Raw genomic sequence first — 16,626 nt, forward strand, 5'->3', positions numbered from 1 at the left:
CCCAAAATACAATTTCCACAAGCAGAGCTGCCATCCTTTCACTCTGTCCTATGCTGCCCTCTGCTGGAATAAAAGTGCATAATTATCTTCTTAACCAGATCAACCATTCATCTGTCCTCAGCCCAACCAGCTGAACTGGGGCATTGAGACAGATACAGTGGTACCCCGGGATACGAAATCACCGCGTTACGAAATTTCCGGGATACGAAAAAATTAGATAGGAAAAAACTGTTCCGGGTTACGTTTTTTTTTTCGGCTTATGAAAAAAATTTTTGGTGCTTTTCGGCGCTTTTTCGCACGAAATCGCGGCTTCCAGCGCTAGCGGCTATGGCTTTTTCGGGTTGCAAAATCTTTCGGGTTACGAACGGCACCGCGGAACGAATTAAATTCGTAACCCGGGGTACCACTGTATGTTTTACTTCCCTCCAACTCTGTCCTTGTAAAATAATTGATATAGGCTTTTTGTTTTGTTTTGTTTTGCCTTGAATAAATATGTGCCTTGTTTTTTCACACAGGCCCTTCAGGTTTACTTGGGCACACATGCAATTCTATATACTCTGGTACAAAACAGAGCACATAAAAGTGTGGGAATAAGAATGATTCTCAACCTGTATAGACAGGTTGAGAATCATTCTTATTCCCACACCTTTATGTGCTCTGTTTTGTACCAGAGTATACACCCACTAAGTCTCTAAATACCCATTTTTTCACCTTGGGAGATACCTGTCTAACCATCAGCTGTGGAGTCTACTTCCCAGCACCAGTTTAGTAAAATAGCAAGTTCTTTCCCTTTACATAAATTGACTGTCAACCAGCACCATGGTACTTTTACAAGGGCCTGGTTATAGTAGAAAAATGGGGTCTAACTCTTTCTTAGCACAGTGGAAAATAAGGAAGCCCAGGACTACCTTATCTCTTTCTTTTTCCTTTAGTTTGTCCATCGATCTCTTTAGTCCCTCTTCAAGAAGATCTATCAACCGTACTGTATCCCCAGAACGTGTTTTAAACTTCTTCCTAGATAAAAAAAATATAAAATATAAAAAAGTGATTCTCCTAAGCTGAAACATAATTTACAAATAGAATGTTCTATTCCAGGTGGAAAGATTGTCTTTTCACCACTTGATGCTTGTGTCCTAAGAAATTAAAATGAGGCTCACTGAATTTTAAACAAGCAGAAGTGATTATGTTTCTGTGCACCCACTAAGTCTCTAAATTACATGGATTCAAATAAAGCCAAAAGCATATATTATAACTATGTGCTGTACATCTTGAAATATCACTGCTGGATTGCAGACAGTACTGTAGTTATGTACTTTCCCACATTACATAATGCAAGAATGAATAATAATCAGACTAATTAGGAACACAGCAGATATCCTGAAAAGGACAAAAAGATTAGAAAGATCACCTAAATGAAAAGGAACGAAGGATGATAAATGGGGCTCGGAAGGGGTGGGGTGGGAAAGAGGATGAAGAGGAGATTTCACAAACCAAATCTCTTCCTGCTTCTGAGCAGTACTTTTTCAGCCTCTACTAATCCTGGTATTTTGAATCACATCCACAAAAATGCCTAATATACACTGGACAGATGGTTGCATACATTCAGAATTCTAACATGCTTGTCAAAAATGAACCCACTGCAGAACTGTTTTTACATTATGTAAATACAGTGCTGAAGTCCAGCAGTAAGATTTCAGAACATGCATTTGGTTGCACAGCTGTGCAGAATGCACTTAAGAAAAGGTGACAGCCTGTAAATAGCAATGGAATATGCAAAATAAGACTGTACAGCAAAAGTCAGCAAGCTTTCAAGGTTAGTGAGGTCTGCCTAGAAAGACATTTGTGAGAAAAAGATTCAGAAACCAGCAAAGGAATAGGTGAGTGACTCTGCAGCTGTTCACTCACAGACTTCATCGCTCCATTGCATCATTCCAAAAGTTCTGATTTGAGAAACCCATTTCCAAGATGGCGGGGACTTCATTTATCTTCATGTCCTTCAACTCAAATCAAATTGATACATTCTGTAAGAAATACTTCCTTCCAAGTTATTTCATCATTAAAATCACATCCACAGCCAAGTAAGGATTCACCTACTTTTAAAATGATGCAAGGTAAGGAAATGCGGAAAATACAAGATCCTTCATGTGTCTGCAAACATTGCCATTCAGCAGGCCAGGACATAAAATTTAAAACATAAAGGTGACAGATGCAGGGAACATTTTGTGATCATATTGCAACCAATCTTTAGTGTGGGACACCTTAGCAATGACCATTAGCCTACTATACACAGAATAAATAATATGTGAACTTACTTGTCTTCTCCCAACACAACTCCAAAAGGAGCATGAACTACTCTGTTCACTTTGGGGTCATACCAGCCAATCATTTGAGCTGCTGCAAATATGGTTTGGAAGTGCACAGACTGTAAGACAAAATGGCAAGAGATGTCAGTTATAACCCCTAACAAGCACCTAGTAAAGTACTACTATTGACATAAAGGGTTCTCTTACAAAGACTGACGTAATCATAGAGGGTTCTCTTACAAGAGGAAGAAGGCTGATAGACATCTGGATTATTTTATTAATTCCCAGGTTCCCTTATCAGGAAATAACTTGTGCTATTGTCAGAAAGTAGAATTTAAAAGAGGTTAGTTTGGTAGATTAAAAATATAGTGTGAATGTAACTGATTGAGAGTGGTCCCATAAGACAAAAGGTTAAAACTGTCAAAGAACCATCTGTGTATGGTTGAAGTGCCACATTGATAACCCACCCCCTCAAAAAAACTCAAGCAAAACAACCCCAAAGAAAATTACCCACTGAAACATAAAGAAATACAAAACATCAGAGAAACTCACCTGCCCACTATCTACTACATAAATCACATAATCAGCTTTTTCTTCCAGCAGCCTTTGTTTTATTGCTGCTAAGTCTGAAGTGTCATAGGTGAAACCCCCATCAGATTTCACAATTGTCAAGGGAACGGAATATCCTGGAACAAACACAATCTTTCGGCCATCATCCACTTGTACAAACCCTAAGGACAGAGAGTAAACAGAAAAATCAATGACAAATGAGAGTAAGGCTTGCAAAGCAAAGCTGTTGTTTTTAATCTCAACAATGACACACAAACGGAAACACAACAGAAAAGTACCTGGCAAAGAACATTTGGAAGCACAACATATCATATGGCCAGGTTTCAAAATGTCATGAGGATGGGTATGCCAAAAGCAGAGCCTATAAAGAGGTTTGACAAGTATACACTCCCCTTACAGTACTTGCTGGAGAAAACAGAAACACAGGGAGTTTCATTTGTAGGTGAAAACCTGAGGCAGGGACAACTGCTTTAACACTCTGCATCTGTTAAATCCTTATGAGAAATCTCCCCTACCAGAGGGCCATTTACACTTGGATGGACTTTTAAACAACTGTTTTCAGAAATTGGTTATGGAGAAGAAATAAAGATAAAATCTCAGTAAGATGCATTTGGAGGAAGGAACCAGGGGAGATACACAGAACAGCTTATACCCCCCTTCAACTTAGTGAATACTGCCCTTGCTTTATATTTGCAAGGAACCTACTGCCCCAAGACTTACTAAGGATGATTTATCTAAACATTCTCTCTCTAAATGCAGACAGTACCATGGGGAGTTGCAGGGAGAAGATGTATGCACAGTTTCCAGGAATCAGGACCTTACAGATTTCATCAGTAGAACATGCATTCCCATTCTTTCTTGCAGGTCCATTCCTTGTTAATTTTTCAGGCTCTGAATCTAGCCACATGCAAGTTCTATAAAGCTAAAGCCCTGAATCCCAAAATATGTAAAGCAGTACCAATCCAAATATCCTAAACACTCTCATATCTCATCAACCATAGTTTCCTTCTAGATCAGCTTGTTAGAATGGGGCTTGGAGGAACTTTTCACAAAGGCTCAGCTTTCTCCTGGAGGAGCAATCTCAGTAGGTTGTATTGTGATATTCCTGTTTGACTCCTTGGCCATTGGCCTGTGGAGTCTCCTACGGGCCTACTTTGTCCTTTATGCTCTTTAACATATACAACAAACCACTGGGAAAGATTGTCTGGAGTTTTATGGTCAGGTGTCACCAGTATGTTGATGATACCCATATTTATTACTCCTTTCCATCTAATCCCAAGGGAGGTGTTTGTGTGTTAAACTGGTGGCCGGTGTCAGTAAATAAGGATGAACAAATTGATGTTTAATCCAAGCAAAACAGACATGCTTCTAGCCAGTCAAAAGGCAGATCTGGGAATAGAAATTCAGCCTGTGGTGGATGGGATTATGCTCCCCTGAAGATGCAGGTTTGCAGTTTGAGTAGACTCATAGATTAAGCCTGGAGGCCCAGGTTTTGGTGGTGATCAGAAGTGCATTTCCACAGGTTAAAGCTAGTGTTCCAGCTGCACCCATTCCTGGAGATGTTTGATCTGACCACAATGACACATGCCTTGGTTATATCCTTTTGAGATTACTATAATGCACTCTACATGGGGCCGCTTTGAAAACTGTTCAGAAACTTCTGGTGACCCAAAGAAATGGGCCAGATACTTAACTGTTAATAGGGAAAATTGCTCTATCGCAAAAGCTCCATTCTGAGGACCCCTGCAAATTCAAAATTTTGCAGATATTCAAGTCCCATTGTCCCCAATGGTGCGCCACCACTGGGGACAATGGGAACTTAAGTATTCTCCCTCCCCCTCCCCTCCCTCCTTATCTTATTGAGGAAAAAAGACCGCAGTGGTTGGAAGAAGACTGCTCCAGCCTAAGGTAGGCCTTGCCTCAGCCAGTGTGGTCTTCTTCTGGCTGGCTGGGAGAATGGCTGTGCCGGCAGGCGGAAGGCTATGCTGTTTGGAGGAAGAACATGCAGGTTGAGGCAAGGCCTTTCTTAGGCTGGCGCAGCCTTCCTCCAGCCGGCAGAGCCATTTTCCCAGCCAGTGCGGTCTTGCTTCTGCCGAGGCAAGGCTGCGCCAGCCGGACAAAGTCCACACCAGCTGGAAGAAACCCATGCCGGCTGAAGCAAGAGCCTGGATGGCGTGACTTTGCCCTAGCCAGCACAGCCTTCCTTCGGTCGGTGTGGTCATTCTCCCAGCCGGCATGGTGGTGCTCTGGTCAAGGGAGGGACATGCCGGCACAAAGAAGCCCATGCCAGCCAAAGCCTTACCTCAACAAGGGAGGGAGGGAGGGGAGGCTTGCCATTTGCGAATTATCTAAATCATGAATGGCAAGACCGCGGAAACGGAGGGACGACTATAATTGAAAGTAATACTTATGATCTATAAAGGCTCTATACAGATCCGTTACTTGAAGGACTGTACGTCCCTATCAACCTGTTTGAGTTCTAAGATCTTCAAGAGATGCCTTTCTCAGAGTCATTGACTCCTATTACTGTGGCGGAAATGTTATATAAATGATGATGATGATGATGATAGTAAGTTCAAACTATCCAAGAATACCACATTCCAGTTAAACAGTAGGCCAGAACATGAAGGATAAACAAAAATAACATAGTGGGGAAATAAAGGCAGGAAAATGAACTATAATGTCTGTGATGTCCAGCCAGGACTGTTTGAATCTCCCCCTGCATTTCTCTTCATATTAGTTCAGGCCATAATATGTTTCAGTATAGGAAATGTTCATTGTATTAGTTGTGGGAGGAGCTGTAGGATCCTCTACATTTTTCCAGGTTTGGTTTGCCCCTTCCCAGGATGCTCTGTTTTAGCTGGAGGCTTTTAATTTGGGGCAGTCTTTGCTGTGAGCTTGCAGAGAGCTGTCTTTTGGTGGCAAACAGGCCCAGACAGCCGGAAAGGGCACTTCTTACACATTAGCCGAATCAGTTTCCAGGAACTAGATAGCCGATTTAGTTACCAGGAACAAGTTAGCCAAATTAGTTACCTACATCAAGTCAAAGAATTCAGGAGCTGAAAGACCCTGCACCAGCTCCATTGAGTGAGGAGATCAAGCCAAGATCAAACCCAGAGAGATGACACCCTGAAGATTGCTGAAAGTCAAACTGTAAAGTATCTTTTATTTCAAGTTATCTAGAGCTGGGGAGGAGAAAACTCTTTACTTTTGTTCTTTAAATTAAACGTCCCCCTTTTTGAACTTTACATTCAAGCTTCAGAGCCTTTTTGGGTAGAAGAGTTTGATCTCACCAGGGTACCGGCATTGCACACCCAAATTTGCCACCATCTTTAGCTGGGTATGTCTTCACAATGACCAATATTTTTAAAATATTTAAAAGGGTTATCATGGAAAAGCTTGAAGGGAATAACAGTATTTCTTATTATGAAAAGTAGAAAAGAAAAAGGACCAGAATTACAGTTTAGAAAACATATTAGAAGTGCTGAGTAATAGTATTATTCACAATTCTTCCATCTGGATGAGAGAAAATGGAAATTTACAAACCACAGTCATGTTTAGAGGGAGGGAAGGGAAGACACACATATCTCTCTAATCAAGTACAGTGGTACCCCGGGTTACGAAATTAATTCGTTCCGCGGTTAATTTCGTAACCCGAAATACCTTCGTAAGCCGAATTCCCATAGGCGCTAATGGAAAAAATAGCTCTCTGCTGCCCTCCGGTGGCGGAAAATAGCGCCGCGGTTTTTTCGTAACCCGAAGAAACCTTCGTAAGCCGAAGCAATAAATCCCTATGGGATTTTTTCGTATCCCGAAAAATTCGTAACCCGGCGCATTCGTATCCCGGGGTACCACTGTACAAGCTTCTTGACAGATTTCAGAAACCCTGGTGATCATGGTGAGGAAAATGCTAACTGTATTAACAAGTATATTACCTTTTTCTTCCAACTCCTTCACAATACCATGCATCATATCTTGGTAATATGATTCTCCTCGCTCTACTAAGGAGATGTCCAAGCAGTCATAGATTTTTTGAAATTCTGACCATGAAAGAGAGTGAAACGAAACAAACAAAAATGAAGAATGTGAGATTCTGGTCCTTATTTTGCAAGTATTAACGTTACAGAAAACATAGAAATAGAGGTCTACTAAAGCTGGTTTTAAGCTTCAGACATAGGTCATCAGAGCAATTTTCATACACTATTAGGTCACTAAAGGCTAAAATTTAGGTCTATTCAGAACTGATTTCAATGGAGTTTACACTCCATAAAGGAATCATAGGACTGCAACCGAAGGCCACTTTACACAACTGTTTAATTTAGGTGTCTAACACAAGACCACTGTGAGAGAAAAGGTAAAGAACCAAACAACCCAACAACAAATGAAAGAACAGTCTGGATTTTGGGCCCAAAGGGACCAGATCCTGTCTGATCTTGGAAGCTCAGCAGGGTCAGGCCTGGTCTGGTCAGTACTTGGTTGGGAAAGCACCAATGAATAACAGGTGCTGTAGGGTATATTTCAGAGGATGAAGCTGGTAAAATTACCTCTGAGTATTCCTTGCCTAAAAAAAGTATGAAATTTATTGGGTCACTATAAAGCTGACAGGCGATTTGAAGGCACATACATGCACATATGCACACACATACACCCTTACATTTTTTAAACCTGTTAATAAATATGGAGTTAGAATAATAGAATTATAGAATCACAGAGTTGGAAGAGACCACAAGGGCCATCTAGTCTAACCCCTACCATGCAGGAACTCTCAATCAAAGCATATCCAACAGATAGCCATCCAGCCTCTGTTTAAAGACTTCCAAGGAGAGTTGTTTGAAAGTTTCTCATTCTACTCCAGTCAACAACAGTAACAATTAATTGTATGCTGCACTATTTAAACAAAATGACCAATTCCCCAAGTGCCTTTTCTGTTTTGTCTCTTGGTGTCACGTAAGTAGCATCACAAAAGAATTGAGATTACTTTGTCTTCCTGCTTCTGAGATACTTTCACATTATCCAGAAAGCACTCTCTTGTGCTCCATTTTCAATTCCTAAATCTACCCTTCAGTTCATATCACAAAAGCCTTGAATCCTACTAGTAATGTAGTAGGCAGACAATTAATACAGTGTGATCAGGAGTTAGAAAAGAGTAATTTTTCTCTAATAATAATGATAATATTCATCTGATGATGATGACTATGATGATACACTCATGCTTTACCAATGAAAAGACCTGATGGAATGAAGTTGCATTTTTGGAATAGGTACTAGGCAAAAATTAAAAATCAGCAGCCCTTCTACAATCACACAAAATTGCTAAAATTATCTATTGGCTGCAGGTCACTTTCCAATGGCAATAATGAAACATTTCATTTGCTGAGGGAGATGGAGCAAAAGCAAGATTTGTTATTCACTCAGACAGATGCATGCACTATCAATTAAGCAAGAGGTGTTATACTGGACGGACACATCCTTTCTATGGTACATACTCACACACTGGGCCAAAGTGCTCACAAAACAGTGCAAATTTTCAATGTCAGAGATAGAGGATGGCATGTAAATTATCACCTCAAATCCCACCCTTTTTATACAGATAATTTGTTTTAAAAAAAGGCGAAACAGCCAAGGCCCACCCATTTGGAAAGCAAGGTCTTTAAAAAGAAAAATAGGGTATTTCAAAGAGTCACCTTGCCGGGATACATCACAGATCAGTTTCCAAGCTTTAATGAATTCTGGATTTTTGCTTTGTAACAGGACTACACACTGGTATGCACGCTTCTTGAATTCCTCCTCTGTGTCAAACCTTCTTTTTGATTCCTGTGTTAAAAGGAATACACATACCACAAAGGTATTAGAACAGGTTGGCATATTTTTCCTCACATAAATAGTGCAGAGATGACCACATAATAAATAATAATAAACTGTTTATTTATAGCCTGCTTTTCCTGGGAGATCAAAGCGGGTTACAACGGAGTACTACATAATGTACAATTTACAAACAGTATTCCTATAAAAACCACAACAATACATCAGATTAATTAAAAGCAGAGTAAAAATTTACAAGATAAAACCAAACAAACTAGCATAAAGTGCTGGTGCAACGGGGAGAGAGCAAATCTCATAACATCTCGGGGAAAGCCTGTTGGAAGAGGAAAGTTTTTAACTTCTTCCTGAACAGGTCAAGGGAGGTAACCGAGCAGAGCTTACTGGGAAGAGAGTTCCAAAGCTGCGGGGCAGAGCTAGAAAATGCCCTCTGTGCAGTCACGGAATATCTCGTGTCAGGAACCCTCAAGAGTTGCTTCCCGGCCGACCTGAGAGCGCGGGGCGGATTATATGGGGAGAGGCGGTCCTTCAAGTACCCTGGGCCCAAGACATTTAGGGCTTTATAGGTAATAACCAACACCTTGTATTGCACCCGGAAGCGAATGGGCAGCCAATGCAGATCGTATAAGACAGGCGTTATATGGCTGGTCCTGGAACATCCAGTGACCAACCTCGCTGCCATATTCTGCACCAATTGAAGCTTCCGGGTTTGGTACAAGGGTTGCCCCATGTAGAGCGCGTTACAGAAATCCAACCGAGAGGTCACCAGAGCATGTACCACTGTTTCAAGGTCCCCCCGGCCCAGGTAGGGTCGCAGCTGGCGTATCAGCCGAAGCTGATAACAGGTACTCCTGACTGTCGCATCCACCTGAGATGTAAGGTGGAGCGACGAGTCCAGAAGCATCCCCAGACTGCGAACTGAGTCCTTCAGGGGAAGCGTGACCCCATTCAGGACAGGTTGGACAATCTCCATCCCCGGGCCCGGGGAACCTATCACAAGTACTTTCGTTTTCTCTGGATTCAAGCTGAGTCTGTTTTCCCTCATCCAGCCCATTACTGACTCCAGACAGGCGTCTAGAGGAGAGATGCCATCCCTGGCCACTCCATCAGTCGGAGACACAGAGAAACATATTTGGGTGTCATCAGCGTACTGATAACACCGCGCCCCATGTCTCCGGATAATCTCTCCCAGCGCAATGCCCCCGATACCTAACTCCCCTCAGGCGTTCCAGAAGGATACCATGGTCAATGGTATCGAAAGCCGCTGAGATGTCTAAGAGCACTAACAGGGACACGCTACCCCTGTCCATGCCCAGACGGAGATCATCGACCAGGGCGACCATGGCAGTCTCAACTCCATAGCCCGCCCGGAAGCCAGTTTAAAATGGGTCTAGAAAATCTGTTTCATCCAAGACCGATTGAAGTTGAAAGGCAACTGCCCTCTTGATCACCTTCCCCAAAAAAGGCAGCAGGGAAACAGGCTGATAATTACTTTGAATCAGGGGGTCTTTTAACAGCGGTTTTACAATGGCCAGTTTCAAGCTGGATGGAAAACGCCCTTCCCTAAAAGATGAATTAATTATGCGGCGCAACATAACAGTTACAACCGACCCCCCTGAGCTGCTAGCCAAGAGGGACAGGGATCGAGAGAGCACGCTGTCTTCCTAACACTTCAAAGGATCTTGTCCACTTCCTCGATACTCAGACTCAAAATGATCCAGTACAATTGAGTCCACGGAGGCTCTGGGGACCTCTACTCTGGATCCTGAAGAAATACTGGTGTCGAGATCAGCCCTTATCTGAGAGATTTTATCCGCGAAGAAGTTGTTAAACTCGTCACAGCAGGCCTTGGATGGTTCCAAAATAGAGTTCAGGGAGGAGGGCAACTGGGTAAGCTCCCTCACTACCGTGAACAGCTCTGCCGGACGCGACTCCGCGGACACAATACGTGCAGCATAGAACGAATTCTTAGCTGCACTTATTGCCACTCCGTAGGCCTCCAAATGAGAGTCCAGGAGTGCCTTGTCGGCTAAGTGCTGGTGTCTTTGCCAGTCACGCTCTAGTCGTCGCATAACTCGCTTCCTTTCCCTGAGGTCTTCCGTATATCAGGGCTGTTTTTTGCTAGCAGGCCTGAGAGGACGCTTGGGAGTGATACTGTGTATAGCCCTGGAGAGATCAGTATCCCAGATGTTAGTCAGGGCATCAACAGAATCGCTGTCAGTTCCAACCATATGCCCCTCTAGGGCTTCTTGGAACCTTTTGGGTTCCATCAGCCTTCAAGGGTAGACCATCCTAATAGGTCCGCCACCCCCGGGAGGGATCTGGGTAGATGCCTTGAATTTAACCTCGACCAGGAAATGGTCCATCCATGACAAGGCGGAGATATTTGTTACCTCCGGCCACGGACTCTCCATATCCGTACAAAAGACCATATCAAGCGTATTACCAGAAGAATGCGTAGGCCCTGAGACCAGTTGAGACAGGCCCATGGCAGTCATGGTAGCCATGAACTCCCGAGCCGCACCAGTTGGACTATGACTGGCCTCGAAGGGGATGTTGAGGTCCCTCAGGACAAGAAGCCTAGGGAACTCCAACACCAGCTCTGAGACCAGCTGTGTCAGCTCAGCCAGGGAGTCTGTTAGCGCACAGGGTGGCCGGTAGACCAACAGAATCCCTAAACTGTCTCTGGCCTTCAGGGTCAGGTAAATACATTCGATATGGGCAGTTTGTCAGACATGGTTCCTGGTTAAGGAAAAGGTGTTCTTGTGAATCAAGGCAACCCCCCCCCCCGCCCACCTAACCTGGTCTGGTCCTTAACTGAGTACCTGGCAGGAAGGGCCTGAGCCCACACTGCTTCACTTTCAGGCCCAAGCCAGGTCTCAGTAATGCAAGCCAGGTCGCAGTTCTTATCCTCTAATAGATCGTATATTAGGTGGGTCTTATTCTTTACAGACCTTGCATTGCACAGGAGCAGAGACAGGGATTGTGGTACAGTTGGACTGACCCTCAGATCTTTTGGGTTAGGAGAGTGTATGGAAGGAGAGATAAATATTACACATCGATCTCACCTTCCTTTACGAAATGACTCCACTCTTCTACTGCTATATCTCCTCCGCCCCACACTACTCCAATGGGAGCCCCATGGTTGTGCTCACTTCCTCTTTCCAAAGGGAAGCTTCTTACCTGATTATGTCCAAAAGTGGGCAAAGCTGATTTCAAAACCAGTAAAAGGGGTTCAGTCATGTAAACCCATTGCGTGACCTTGGGCAAATCATAATCTCTCAGCCCCAGAGGACAGCAATGGCAAACCCCCTCTCAGGAAACCTTATTAAGAAAACCCCATGATAGGATTGCCTTAGGGTCACAATAAGTCAGAAACGACTTTAAGACATACAACAACAAACTCCTCCCAAACTCAGACCGCAGAGTTGTCTCCACTTCACATCCAGCACTAAATTGTTACATAAGAGGAAATGTTTCACAACTGACCCTAGCCTAGTTAGCAAGCAACAGTTCTTGGGTATATCCCAGCTGAAGAAATGTGTCTTCAACCACTGGTTGGGTTATTTGGTCTTTACCTTCTTCAGAATTGACTGGACTAAGAACTCAAAGTCAAACTGAATCATCAGCAGGTCTTCCCTGCTCATTACGATAGCTGTCATTATAGCTACCAATGGAAGAAGATAGGAATGTGAATGAGAGGGAAACAATTGTTGAAAATGGGAGGAACCACGTGATTGTGAATTGTGGCTATGACATGCCAACTGGAGTAGTGAGGGGCAACGGGAGATATAATGTTAATAGGGTGGGCATGAAGTATAAAGGAAGACAAGATCAATGCTTGAAATCTATCCCGTCTTCCACTCACCCTGCTAGCCCAAAAGAACCTAAGGTCATCCCAATCATACCACAAACCTCAAACTGGGTTCCTCTGTAATGCCAGGTCGGTGAGGAACAAATCTCATATTATCTACAATTTGTTGGAAGAGGAGAATGCCGACCTGGCCTGTTTTATGGAAACCTTGCTGGGGGAGGATAGCAATGTGACCTGGGCTAAAGCTCTCCCAGCCAGGTATACCGTCAAGGAGCAGGTTAGGGAAAGTGGGCGAAGGGAAGGAATTGCCTTGGTCCATAAATGTACCATCACCTTGACTAGGAAAACAGATCACATTGAATGTATTTACCTGACCTTGAAGGCTAGGGACATCTGGGGATTCTGTTGGTATACCGTCCACCCCTAACGGACTCCCTGGCCGAGCTGACACAGCTGGTCTCGGAGTTGTTATTGGAGTCTCCCAGGCTTCTTGTCCTGGGTGACCTCAACAACCCCTTCGAAGCCAACTCATTAGATCTATCAGGTGCGGCTCGGTTGTTCATGGATTCCATGGCAGCCATGGACCTGTTCCAATTAGTCTCGGGCCCAACACATTGTGCTGGTAATACACTCAATGTGGTCTTTAGTACAGAACAGGAACATCCGTGGGGAGATGTAAATCAGGTTTCTGCCCTGTCATGGACAGATCATTTTCTGGTCAAGATGGGACTGAAGACTACTTCCTATATCCCTCTCGGGGGTGGAGGACCTATTAAAATGGTCCGCCCTCAAAAGCTGATGGAACCCAAAAAGTTCCAGGAAGCTCTAGAGGGACTTATGATTGGGAACGACAACAATTCTGTTGAAGCCTGGAACAACGATCTTACCAGGGTTATCGACACTATCGCTCCCGAGCGTCCTTTCCAGCCCATTTCAAATAAAAAACATGGTATATGGAAAATCTTTGCCAAATGAAGTGGGCTGCGCAATGACTAGAGCGCCATTGGTGGAAACATTGATGTTTATCTGACAGTACACGCCATTAAAACCTATTGGATTCTTATGGAGTGGCAATCAATGCTGCAAAGAATTCTTTCTATGCTGCACATACTGCATCAGCAGAGTCTCGTCCAGCAGAGCTGTTCAGGGTAGTTAAAGAGCTAACCCAACTGCCTCCCACCCTGAATTCGTTACTAGAACCAACTATAGTCTGCTGTGTTGCCTTTAATGGCTTCTTCGCGGATAAAATTTCTCAGATAAAGCCTGATCTGAACACGGACATTATAACAGAGACAGTAAGAGAGGTGTCCAGTGACTCCGTGGACTGTGTTAAACTGGATCATTAAGAGTTTGTAAATACTGATGAAGTGGACAAGCTCTTGGAAGTGTAAGGAGAACGTGCTCTCTTGATCCTTGCCCATCATGGTTGACCGTTCATGGAGGGGATGCAACAAAAATTCTATTATACCTTATAATTAATACATCCCTTAAGGAGGAAATATTTTCATCAAAATTAAAACAAGTGATAGTTTAACCGCTTCTTAAAAAAACCTCCTTAGATACCCTGATGAGAAACAATTATAGACCGGTCTCCTTCTTACCACTGCTGGGCAAAATGATCGAGGATAGTCGCCCTCCAATTCCAAGCTCTTGGATGAAGCAGATTATATGGATCCATTTCAAACCCGCTTCAGGGCGGGATACGGAGTTGCGACGGCCATGGTCACCTTAGTTAATGATCTCCGTCTGGGCATTGACAGGGGAAGTGTGACCTCGTTGGTGCTCTTGGACATCTCAGCGGCTTTCGATACCATCGACCATGGTATCCTACCTGAGGGAGTTAGGTATTGGGGGTACTGCGCTCCAGTGGCTCCGATCCTACCTCTTGGGTAGATTCCAGATGGTGACACTGGGGGACAGCTGCTCTACTAAAAGAGAGCTGACATCTGGCGTCCCTCAGGGTGCCATCCTATCCCCCATGCTGTTTAACATTTACATGAAACCGCTGGGAGAGATCATCCGGAGACAAGGGGCGCGGTGTTATCAGTATGCTGATGACACCCAAATTCATTTCTCTATGTCTCCAACTGATGCAGTAACTAAGGATGACATCTCTCCTCTGGATGCCTGACTTGGGTTGGTAATGGGCTGGATGAGGGAAAACAAACTCAAGCTGAATCCAGAGAAAATGGAGGTACTCGCGATAGGTTCCCCAAGTCCAGGGATGGAGATTTGTCAACCAGTCTTGTACAGGGTCACACTTCCTCTAAAGGACGAAGCACACAGTTTGGGGATACTTCTGGATCCATCTCTACCATTATCATCTCAAGTAGATGTGATGGCCAGAAGTGCCTGGCATCAATTTCAGTTGATACATCAACTGCGTCCCTAGCTGGACCAAAAGGACCCTGAAGCAGTGGTACATGCACTGGTAATCTCTTGTCTTGACTTCTGTAATGTGCTTTACATGGGGCTACCTCTGTACCAAGTTAGGAAACTTCAATTGGTGCAAAATGCGGCAGCCAGATTGGTCACAGGAACACCTAGGTCAGACCATATAACACCAGTACTAAAATCTCTTCACTGACTGCCGATTAGCTTCCAGGGGCAGTACAAAGTGTTGCTTATCACCATTAAAGCCCTAAGTGGCTTGGGCCCAAGTTACTTGAAGGAACGCCTCTCCCTACACCCTCCACCCCGCACTCTCAGAACATCAGGGAAGAATTTATTAGAATATCCAAAGACCAGACTAATATCAACTTCCCACAAAGCATTTACTGTCATGGCCCCTAAATTGTGGAATAGCTTACCGGAAGAGATCCGACTGATCACTACCTTAGATGCCTTTAAGAAGGCACTCAAGACGGATCTCTTCCAGCGGGCCTACCCCCCTGATCTTCTGTAGACAACCATAAAGAGACACCCCACTCTGAACATGTCTGTTAGACTAGATGTTGATATAGTGATTTTTACTGATGTTAATGAAATGCTGTGATTTTATGGACTGTATTTTATATGGAACTGTAATTCTATTTTTATTGATGTAATCCCGCCTTGATCTGAAGGGAGATGCAGGAAATATAAATAAAAACTATTATTATTATTATTATTGTTGTTGTTGTTGTTGTTGTTATTATTATTATTATTTTCCTCAAGTAACTGATTTCTTTTGTGGGAGAGCAGCAGCATCTCAAGGAAGTTCCAAATGAGAGATGTTTTTGACTGCAAGATTCTGCACAACTATAGCTTACCTAGTGGCAAAAAAATGATCAAAGGGGAGAGGGGGGGGAGGGGGAAAGGTAACCCCCAAGCATAAGGTCTGTTCTCGCAGTGCAGACACGTGTCATAACATTATATCTGAACCAACTCACCATGTCTTATAAACACACACTATAAATTATCGAGAGCAAGCTGTACTAAACTGCAAGCACACCAGTTCAGGAGAAAAATGGAATGTAGTCTTCCACTGTCTTGGCTAGAAAGCTTCCTGAAAAAAGTGAGTAGTGATATTAAATATAATTTGGATCAAGTTATCTTTATATTAGCTTGGGATCAGGATTTATTGGGGGGGGGGGTTGTTTAATCATGAGGAATGTGTGTGAAGAATTTGTTAGCAGGCACATTCCTTCCTACTGAATCAGGGTGACTAAGCAGGTATTCCTATCTCTAGATAAAACTAACTTTGCTGCAGTAAGGAGAGCTAAAATACACTGAGTGATTAAAAAATCAAGGAAAAAATTATATCATGGCCAAGTTTATTCATGTCCTTTGTCACTATGATAGTGCCGTTTCTCATTGCAAATGTCTGCAATATTTCCCTTCAAGTTTAGCAAGAGTTCACACTATTTTTGGTGCAGAAATCAGGGAGGGGGAGGAATTTTAACAATATACAACACTAGTTCATGTGAATTTCCTGCAAAATTTCTTTACCAAAATGGCTAACATACAATAGTTCTGTAATGTGCACCTTGTGCCTTCAGCTATCCACTAGAGTGCAAAACATATTCTCTTAAAACAGCAGTCTCCTGAGCTGGCCTTGCAAAGGTTCAGTGCTGTGTACAACATCTAGCATCCTCTTGGCAACATTAAGAGGAGTATCCCCATATATTTTAAATAAAG

The 16,626-nt window shown here is 43.4% G+C and overlaps 1 protein-coding gene across 1 annotated transcript in view; it reads right to left on the reverse strand.

Annotated features, from left to right (window-relative positions):
• RARS1 (arginyl-tRNA synthetase 1) overlaps positions 1–16,626 on the reverse strand; it is a 44,431-nt gene that overhangs the window by 11,871 nt on the left and 15,934 nt on the right. The window contains exons 8-12 of the mRNA XM_042449880.1: positions 8,558–8,687; positions 6,809–6,913; positions 2,856–3,034; positions 2,313–2,422; positions 909–1,014 (exon numbers count right to left, since the gene is read on the reverse strand). Of these exons, the coding sequence (XP_042305814.1) occupies positions 909–1,014; positions 2,313–2,422; positions 2,856–3,034; positions 6,809–6,913; positions 8,558–8,687 (630 nt within the window). The remainder of the gene's footprint in view (positions 1–908; positions 1,015–2,312; positions 2,423–2,855; positions 3,035–6,808; positions 6,914–8,557; positions 8,688–16,626) is intronic.

The sequence above is a fragment of the Sceloporus undulatus genome, chromosome 2 (genome assembly GCF_019175285.1).
Source record: "Sceloporus undulatus isolate JIND9_A2432 ecotype Alabama chromosome 2, SceUnd_v1.1, whole genome shotgun sequence".
Lineage (NCBI taxonomy): Eukaryota > Metazoa > Chordata > Lepidosauria > Squamata > Phrynosomatidae > Sceloporus > Sceloporus undulatus.